This window comes from Bicyclus anynana, chromosome Z (assembly GCF_947172395.1).
Source record: "Bicyclus anynana chromosome Z, ilBicAnyn1.1, whole genome shotgun sequence".
NCBI lineage: Eukaryota > Metazoa > Arthropoda > Insecta > Lepidoptera > Nymphalidae > Bicyclus > Bicyclus anynana.
Genome location: NC_069110.1, coordinates 1,969,877 through 1,980,692, shown reverse-complemented (window position 1 = coordinate 1,980,692; position 10,816 = coordinate 1,969,877). Strand labels below are relative to the sequence as shown.

At 35.0% G+C, this 10,816-nt stretch overlaps 1 protein-coding gene across 3 annotated transcripts in view; it reads left to right on the top strand.

The window, feature by feature from the left end:
* Positions 1-7,054: 7,054 nt before the first annotated feature.
* The window catches only part of LOC112045530 (proton-coupled amino acid transporter-like protein pathetic), a 65,342-nt gene continuing 61,580 nt past the window's right edge, over positions 7,055-10,816 (top strand). The window contains exon 1 of one of the 3 annotated variants that reach the window (XM_024081743.2): positions 7,055-7,421. In XM_024081743.2, coding sequence (XP_023937511.1) covers positions 7,362-7,421 — 60 coding nt within the window. In that variant the 5' untranslated portion in view covers positions 7,055-7,361. The remainder of the gene's footprint in view (positions 7,422-10,816) is intronic. The other 2 variants (XM_052890859.1, XM_052890860.1) reach the window with 2 other exon arrangements.

Here is a 10,816-nt window from a genome sequence, read left to right as displayed (position 1 = left end):
TTTCATTTATTAATAATTAAGATGTCAGAGGTTTAGTATACATATTTAACACTAGCTGACGCCGCGCGGTTTCACCGGCGTGGTTCCCGATCCCGTAGGAATACGGAGATAATATGTAGCTTATAGCCTTCCTCGATAAATGGGCCATCTAACACTGAAATAATTTTTCAAATTGGACCAGTAGTTCTTGAGATTAGCGCGTTCAAACAAACAAACTCTTCATTTTTATAATATTAGTGTACATAGATAGCGAATTATTTGCTAATAAATATTGCTTTGCTGACGCAATATTCCAGTACGCTGTACGTACGTTATACGCTGTTAAGAACTTTACAAGAAGACTGAAGCCACTCGTCTGGTAATCGGAAAAATAAAATTCTGACTTTTTCTGATTCTGACACTGCTATAGTAAACCGACAATATACTGTGAAATTCAATTATTTCTACTTTTTTAATTTTTGGTGTTAGCATAGCCAACCACGTGTTTCTTAGACCAAAGTGTAAATCAAATTCAAATTATAGTGACGATAATACAGTGATTTGTGCTTCATTATTCAAGATTCTATAATTATAAAACATATACATGTAAGTATTACCACATAATTATAATAATTAATTAATATTTTCATGAAGAAATGGTACAAAGCCCCCACACGTTTTTAATAATTTTACAAAAATTTTTTTTTTCATTGTTTTATTTAACCTCTATTAAAAATTATACAGTTTTCGTTGCCATACTCCTCGATACGGCTTGACCGATTTTGATGAAATTTTTTGTGCATATTCAGTATCGGCCTGAGAATCGGCCAACATCTTTTTCAGGAACAGTATAAATAATATAAAGTTCGTACGTTAGGTACTGTAGTTACTTCGTCACAAGAAAAGATATTCCACTCCGTATTTATAAAGATTAATGATTTGTGTTGTGTTGCTATTCGATGCTTATTGGCACCGAAATTCTAAACTTAACATCCATCAACCTTATTTGTAATGTTATTAAAAACAAAGTTTCTCATTAAAGCCTAGATAACATTGGTCATCACAATGAGTCAAACTAAGCTCAATAACCGCACGTAATTTTATCTGATCTACAATTGTTATTATTTATTTATTTATTAACTAGCGGACGCCCGCGACTTCGTCCGCGTGAAACTCGATGTAAACTTTCAACTACCTTTACCCTACCCCTAAAAAAAAAGTATCCTATGTCCTTCTCCTGGCTCTAAACTACCTCCCTGCCAATTTTCAGCTAAATCGGTTTAGTCGTTCTTTATTTATAAGTGGAGTAACTAACACGACTTTCTTTTTTATATATAGATTATTATTATAGATTTATTATGCTTACCAAATCGAACTTTTTAAATGAAATTTCAATATAAAAAAATTCAACCAACTTCATAAATATATAACGTAATGCCTAAACTAAAAAGCGAAAAATAACATCATATTAAGTTTAATAATAATATTTTTTTTTCTAAAACTGTGGGTTACAATGGTTCTTACACTATAAAAAAAAATTCCAACACAATTTACTGATAGTATCAGCGTGCAAATATTAACAGTATTTGATAGTTCTACCTGCTGATCAGTTTTAAGGCGGTGCTAACCCGATGATGTATGTACCTATGGCGAAACTATATCTAAGGGATCCTTGTGAACCCCATAAAAAGTAATAAATATATAAATGAGAGATTATTATTGACGGCCGCGTGGGTAGTTTTGTGCATCCACGGTCGTAGATTCGACTCCCACATATGAAAATATTTGTGTGATGAGCGTGGGTGTTTTCCAGTTATTCCATATTCCATATTTATATATATGATAAAATCCGATATCTTAGTACCCATTATACTACTTTGGGGCAAAGTAGTGATGTGTGCATTGTTTAGGTATATTTATCTATACTAATATTATAAAGCTGAAGAGCTTGTTTGTTTGATTGAATGCGCTAATCTCAAGAACTACTGGTCCGTTTTAAAAATTTCTTTCAGTGTTAGATAGCCCATTTATCGAGGAAGGCTATATGCTATATATCATCTCCGTATTCCTACGCGGAACCACGTGGATGAAACAGCGCGGCGTCAGATAGTTTATTTAATAATTATTGAGTAATATTTCGGCTAGTGAATGATAAATTGATAAGTGATTTTATCATCCCATAAAAACTTAGTTTGTAAACCTGTCATGATAATGGCACTCCATAAACAGGATGACTAATGTTTAGTATGCCTCGTGTTTTGATCATTCGCTCACTTGGTGAACTGTTTCAGGGGATTTTCCATCAGTGCTTTGTGCCTACAGGTTTTAAGCTATACCTACCGCGACCATGACAACCATAAATATTTCATTTTTTTTTCCATTTTAAAAACGGACGAAACACGCCTTTCAAAACTGATTAGTTTTTTTTTCGAAATAGTTCACTCGGAATCATCGGAAAATGTTCAACTGTAAAATCTTACGATAATAGTTCACGAGTATTACACAATATAAGAGCCGTGATAGCCCAGGAGACATGACCTCTGCCTCCGATTCCGGAGGGTGTGGGTTTGAATCCGGTCCCGGACCGGATACACCTCCAACTTTTCAGTTATGTGCATTTTAAGAAATTAAATATCACGTGTCTCAAACTGTGAATGAACAACATCGTGAGAAAACCTGCTTACCAGAAAATTTTCTTAATTCTCTGCGTGTGTAAAGTCTGCCAATCCGCATTGGGCCAGCATGGTGGACTATTGGCCTAACCCCTCTTATTCTGAGAGGAGATTCCAGTTCAGCAGTGAGCCGAATATGGGTTGATAGCGATGATTTCTTGGGAACGGGAACTACGAGAGTGAAACCGCGGGGCTTTTGCTGGTTTATTATATCCTATAAATCAATCCGAGAATTAAGAAATTCAGCCTTTTTCTAGTATGAATTTCTGATATAAATGGTCGTTATTCTAGCAAAAACCATGAGAGTATTTCAATATTTTTAATTTAACACAGGAAAATAAATGATTTTTAACTCGAAACTAAAGACGACATTGTCACTTAACATCAGATGATATCTCAGTCAGGTGTTAATTAGTTTGTAAATAAAAAAAATATTCGGCCCGTACCAAATTAGGGAGCCACTATCGGATGAAACAACAGTCAAATGCTAATTTGTAACTGAAGTAAACAAACATACTGTAAGTTAACTTGGTACATCGTTGAATTGCTTAGACACAGTACATTCACAGTGGCATTAATTTATTAATTCTCATTTTATTTTTATTTCGAAGGAAACAATATATCTATACTAATATTATAAAGCTGAAGAGATTGTTTGTTTGTTTGATTAAATGCGCTAATCTCAGGAACTACTGGTCTGATTTGAAAAATTCTTTCAGTGTTAGATAGCCCATTTATCGAGGAAGGCTATAGGCTTTATTATTATCCCCGTATTCCTACGGAAACGGGAACCATGCGGGTGAAACCACGAGGCGTCAGCTAGTATATGTAGACTTTTAGCTGGTTGCTAATAGCTTTCTTGCGATTTGTTAGTTGCGTAACTGTCGAAGCATGACTAGGTCCGATAGCAGCATATTATAACCATTTATTTATTCTACTAAACAGAGAGGCCAGCGCAAGCTTGTCTATGGACTGTCGCAAGTTTTTTTCGGGGTTTACTCCTTAAGAATCGAGTTTTTATATATAACCCCCGGTATGAAAGCGTTACATTTTTATGCTCAACCTATTCTGCGCACCTACGCCGTCGATCTGAAAGAGTAACCATAGGTTATATAGGTCCCGCGATGTTCACTAAGTAAAGCAAACGTTTACTTAGTGAACATCGCGGGACCTATGCCGAGGTTATTACTATTGTAATTCTCTTACATTGATTCGGTGTTCCGGTACGTGGAAATTTTATTAAATATTAGAAATACCATCACATGCAACATTATTGATCATGATATGTCACGTTTGAGTGACGGAGGACTCGTTATCGCTCGCAGGTAATGTGTTTCATCTTTTGTGCAATCCTCGGGCCACGGCTGCGCATGTAGCGACAGCTGATCCTGCCAGCGGTTGCGTTTTGCTGTGGGGCGCAATTTCGCTATTTTACACTCGTCGACGTATTTTTACTCTTATAACACGTCTAATTAGTATTTAGCTAACAAGTCAAAATTAAAATTTCACTGATAAATATTTGATAGTATTAGCCTATTGTATCAACTTATTTTATTGCTTTTGTATTCTTTATTTTTATAATTTTCGGTGTACAATAAAGAGTATTTTCATTTCATTTCATTTATTTGAAGTAGCCATGGATACGCACGATGTTACAGCGCTGTTACAGAATGTAGGCACTTATCTCCAGTGACTGCCACTCTCTGTGTCCATTTTTGGATGGCACTTCGGCATTATAGTAGACGTTAGAGCGATGCTCAATTAGTGCGTTCCGTCCCGTTGTAACATCGCAAAGTCGACGCTGCCTCGTTCTCCATAATTATATTTAAATACATGCCATTAAAACTTTGTGTTAAAGAAATTAAATAATCACGTGTCTCAAACGGTGAAGGAAAACATCGTGAGGAAACCTGCACGCCAGAGGATTTCTTAATTCTCTGCTTGTGTGAAGTCTGCCAATCCGCATTGGGCCAGCGTGGTTGACTATTGGCCAAACCCCTCTCATTCTGAGAGGAGACTCGAGCTCAGCAGTGAGCCGTATATGGGTTGATAACGAAAACTTTGTGTTGGGTTGATTTGCTAACCTTTTGGATAGTGCTCATTTATTTTGCATTGCATTATAAATATGCATTGTTGAGACTAAATGGGTGCGTGCGTCGTCTTTTTACGCTGCGACGTGGTACGTCAATGCAACGCAGGTGTGGTATACAAAGCGTCGGTCTGCTGCAACGATGCAATGCAAACTAATGAGGTATGACCCTTTCTTAACTCAAAGTCGCGTACATGAATCCAGTGTTGAGTTCCTCACTATTCAAATAAACATTACAATTGTGATTTAAAGCTAATTTGAACTACAAGTTCAAAAACTTTTATCAATCTATCTATCAATATCAATATCGAAAAATAAATATTTATTTTTTTACACGAACATCGCTGCAAATCGTGCTTGTGGGAAACTCGTGGCCCCGCGCTGTAGTGATGTATTGCAACTTCTTGTGTAACATTACCTGAAGGCGAGTGTTTTTGACCAAATTGACTTAGATAACGCTCTATTTATAGTCAACATGATGACTAAGGGTCGGTTTCATACAAACAAACGGAAATATTGCTCGCTTTTATGCGCCATTCAGACAAAATTGTGGTTTATTACCTAAAGGGTAAAGCTGCTTTCGCAATTTTCCATAGAATCGGTTCCGTTCTTTACCGGCTTAAATTCTCGTTAAATGGTTAAGGACAGTTACACAGTTTCTTGGGTTTTTATGTCATAGGTTCTCAAACAACTTCGCTCACGTCTTGAATTCACCTACATAATAATAATTATCGTTTTTAACAAAACGTCCTTTTATGGTTTTATATTTGAATATCTTTAATTATTATTTTTTATATATATTTTATAATTTAAATAAAATGAAATTAAGTTAACCAAAGTATAACAAAAACACAGTTGGTTTTTCAGTGCACTGGTTATTAAGCCCATATTAATATACGTTTATTAAAATTATTAAATCAATATAGGATTTTTTTATTTATTTTGTCTATGTTCTATTTTATCCATTTATATTTTACCACATTTTAAAGGCCGTACGTAGCTAATGCGAGTCACACACTTTGAGAAGAACTGTTCGAATGCTAGTTCTAGTCAGGTATAAAATCACTTCATAGTGACAGTTTTCTAGAGTATTCTATTGAAGTTAGAAGAAGATAGAAGCTAGTTAGTTTTACCTTTCACCTGCTAGTATACCGAATAACTATTGTTTGAACGGATTTTATATAAGTACATGCGGACCCGGTCAAGCTTCGCTTTGATTTATGTGCACTTCCCTCTCCTTACCCTACCTTTCCCCTAAAATTTCATAAGAATCGGTCTAGCCGTTTCGGAGGTGTATGAGAACAAACATTGTGACACGAGAATTTTATATATAAGATTTAAATATATTTATGTGGCTTTAATGAGGGTCAACAATACACGAATTTTATATAAGTATGTATGTAAATTTAATTGAAGTAGGTATGAGGGTTTTTATATTTTATTAAAATCTAAATTCGTTGATAAATACAACATATAAATAAAATTGATTGTCGTCTGTGATTTCAAAGTGTTTTCTTGTGTGCCTAAAGCTTTTTACACGATACTTACTAAAATATAAATGACTTTTTTTTACAATTTTCGTCTGTCTGTTTGTCGGGCTTACCTTTAGAAAGGCTAAACCGCTTGGAACTTTTACTGGAACGTAGCGGAGGTGATTAGTTGCTTTTAATATCGAAAAAATCCGATGCTTCCATGGGATTTCTAAAAAACTGAATTTCACGCAGACGAAGTCGTGGTTGTCTGTTAGTTTCTAATAAGCTTACTGTTTATGCGCTTTTGAAATGTCAAATCTGTCTATAAATCTATTTAAAGTCAGTAACTACTACCGAAGACAAATATTTTAGAAACTATCAGGAAAAACTAGATACATAATATAGTTATTAATGAAATAAACATTCATAAATTGAACATTTTTTTCAAAAAACAATGTAAGCAACTTTTTCGGTATTCATTTACCTACCTTATTACCTATTGTATAAGCCTTTTTGATCGTAGTCTCTACATTACAAACAACATTACGGTGATTAACAATGTATCCGCCATAAACATTTGTAGCGTGGAAAACCGCGGATCAACAACTAGTGAATCCGTGCGTCGAACTAATAATTCTCATTCTGAAACTTACAAAACAATTCAGCTTCAAACTTGCGCTTGCCAATTGAGGTAGTGACGTCACACCGTCGACGTCCTTGCAATCCTCGACGCTGGTTCCAAGATGGCGTCACTGGTTGCCTCGGCGCCATCACCTCGGCTCTCCTCGGCCGCCTCGACGAAACGAAAACTATTCGAAGCGTCCCACCGAGCGCCTCACTGTACTGTTACCTACGTTACTTCATTGCCGACTTGACCGCAACAGTGGAAACACGTACACGCGGTCGTACGAACTTTATGTCGCGAACTAAAAGAGCTGTAAACTATTAGTCATACGGCGGTCAAAAAAATTCACCAAGACGGCCAACGGAAATTTATTGGTTGATTCAGTAGCGCGTGTTCGGAGCATTTGACGTCTTAACACGCTTTCAGCGACGGATTTGCTGAATTAAATATAGAGAAAATTTTATACATTTTGCATACGTTTTGTGTATTAATTTCTTTAGACGTGGACTGGGGAAGATCGGAAAATGTCGAAAAAACAACTCCACAACCAAGCGGCCATACCACTGGCGCCGGCGGTGTTTAAGGTGAGTTATTTTGGTTTTATTTCTAACGTTGAATGAAAATTTTGGTCTTAATTTTATATTATTCATTATAGAAACAAACATTCAAACAATATCCAAACAAAAAAGTGATTTCCGACGTGTTTTCTTCTGCTATTTTTTTCAGGTTTTCTTTGCGAATTTTTTTCATGTATTTTCCGTGTATCGACTGAATTTCAGGTGCTGTGCGATTAAACTGTCTGTAAATATTTTAAGTGTTTTCTTATTGTTTCGATTAATGTACGAATATTACGAGAATTGATAAACTTAACAACAATTTTCGTGATAATGTAATATACCTAGGTACCAGTCGTGATAACGTTGACTTTGTAAAACAACTTATTTCAGACCTAACAAGGAAATACCTAACTCATTACCTATAGAAGTACCTACCTACTTATTTTCAGAATAGCTAACATTCCTTTTAGATAATCTTGACAGTTCAATTTACAGAAAAACAATGCTTTGCGATTTAATTTATATTATTTACACCTACAACCAAAAAGAACCCATTGAATGTATAATTAAGTCCTACAAAAAGAAAACTTACAGATATAAATCGTGTCACATAAACAGAACGATGGCTTTAATAAACATACGCACCGTTTAATTAATACATGCGAACGAGTGCGAATATAGTCCATACTCCATGAATATTTATTTCGTGCAATAAAAAATATACTTAATGTAAAAACGGCAGATAGCAGCAATAAGTAATGACAATAAATACATCACAATTCAGACAATGTAGCAGCGTCACACTTATATCGCGCGCACTTGAACTTAACATAGAAATGCACTTGTCTAACATAAACATTAATTATCTACCCATATTCGGCTCACTGCAGAGCTCGAGTCTCCTCTTAGAGTGAGAGGGGTTAGGCCAATAGTCCACCACGCTGGCCCAGTGCGGATTGGCTCACTTCACACAAGCTAAGAATTAAGAAAAATCTCTGGTATACAGATTTCCTCACGATGTTTTCCTTCACCGTTTGAGACACGTGATATTTGAATTTATTAAAATGCACACAACTAAAGAGTTAGAGGTGCACGCCCCGGACCGGATTCGAACCCACACCCTCCAGAATCGGAGGCAGAGGTCATATCCACTGGGCTATCACGGCTCACATAAATAATACATTACATTATTTTTATTATACACTTGAAAAATACTACACAACAATGTAGCCCTAAAACAAGCTTGCGCCAAAAGTACTAATATTATTACTGATAAGCAGTTTTGTAGTATACTTTACTTAAATACATATAATAGAAATGTACATAAACACTTGAAACACTGAAAATCATGATCATCAGATAAACGTTTTCCAGTTACGGAGATTGTAGATACTGTTTTGCATACAACAAGTTGCTAAACTTAGCAGCAGTAGATTGGTCATAGGAAAAATGAAAAGTCTGATTGTGACTTATTATTTGTATTGATTGAAGCTTGTCTATATTTGAACAGGTATGCTGTGTAGTATACATACATTTTGTATCAAATTTTTAGCAAAACCGTCAGCGCTCTTTTTACGTGGCACGATATTGATACCTATTTGAAAATAAACGCACTAGGACTTCTTACGTTACATTCTTAGGTTACATTGAGCTGTTGATTTTATTTACGGCTCTTCTTGGCCGAACCTAACTTTCGAACTAGTGGTAGAGTCATAACAAATTGTCAAACTTGACGTTTCAAAAGTGCTTGTAAACTAAGCCTACTTGAAATTAATGAATTTCAATTTTGATTTTGTTTTTTTACGTGAATCGTGATATTGTATAAGATTTTACATTTTGGAAACCAACTGTATTGGAGTCAAAAATGTGTGAACTACGCGGGTGTTGGCATTTAGTTTCAAACGTTAACTTAACGTCTCCTTACGTTAACGCTAACGGCTATATTATAATGGAAATGCATATGTATTCTTATGATTCATGATAATATATCAACGCGATTAACATAACTATTATGTATTATTAATATTTTAATAAAACTTAATCACTATTTATTAATCTTAATAGAAGACGTAAGAATGAAAGTAAAATAAACTTTTCTGTAATACTTATGGCCGCCCGCTACGTCGTACGCGTTATATTAAGATTTTTACAAATCCCGCGGGAACCATGATTTTTTCCGTTTTGTATTGTTCTATAGCCTCCTGTATCTTTCAATAAAAGCACTATAAATATCGGTCCAGCTGTTCCAAAGATAATTCCTGACAAACAGACACATATACAGCCAAATTCTTAAAAAAGCTTGTTTGCGTTTTGTTACCGCGTAAATAACTATATGCGCTTGAGAAGAAAGTTATTTTGAAATCACAGACATACCCATAAATAATATTATACATATCAACGTATTGTTACGCGTCCTACTCGTAATTAATTTCCATTGTTTTAACTTTTCTAGTTATTTGTAGATAAACTTACACCATAAATCACTATCTATACTAATATTATAAAGCTGAAGAGTTTGTTTGTTTGTTTGATTGAATGCGCTAATCTCAGGAACTACTGGTAGCTAGTGTTAGATAGCCCATTTATCGAGGAAGGCTATATATTATCCCCGTATTCATACGGGAACGGGAAACACACGAGTGAAACCCCGCGGCGACAGCTAGTGGATATATATTTTTTGTTACAATCTTTAACCTAAACTAAACCTAACTACTCGTACATTAACGAAGGGTCCCAGTTTGAACTACATGGGGTTGCTAAGCCCCATTGTTAGTAAAAGTGAACGCGCAGGTAAAATGTGACCGAATTAGCATTCAAACTTAAACCTTGCGCGAAGAGAAACTTTGAATAGCGACTGTGTGTGCTTTATTATATACTATCTGCGGCATGCGGTTTTAGTCGTGTAGTTCCCTTTCCCGTGGGAATACTATATTTTATATTTTTCATGGCCTATGTTCGGCAGGAATAATTACGAATAGGATTTTAATGATGAATTATTATTTCAAATCGATCCAGTAGTTTCTAAACTTATTCAATACAAACAAAAAATCAAATATTTCTTTTATTTAATAAATTTCATAGTATATTAGCAGACGGTTAAATCCAGATGAAAGAAAATCGGTTCAGTAGATCTAGAGATTACCCCCTTATAACTTTAAAACCTTTACCTTCTTTTATTTTACAAAAAGACAGTTTTATTTATTTGTATGTATGTATGTGTTCTTATGTACAGATATACATAAAGATATGAAGTTTTGCATAGCGCAGTTGTCAAACGATAGGTCCGCCTCGAGTGTCATCTATTTTGAGGAATTTGAAGTGGAAAACTTCCATCGCTTGTTTAGAGATTTTGCATGTTTCTAATGGTTAATCCTGATTGTCTTTGTTTTCAAATCTGTATAAGAGTGAATAAAAAAATTGTC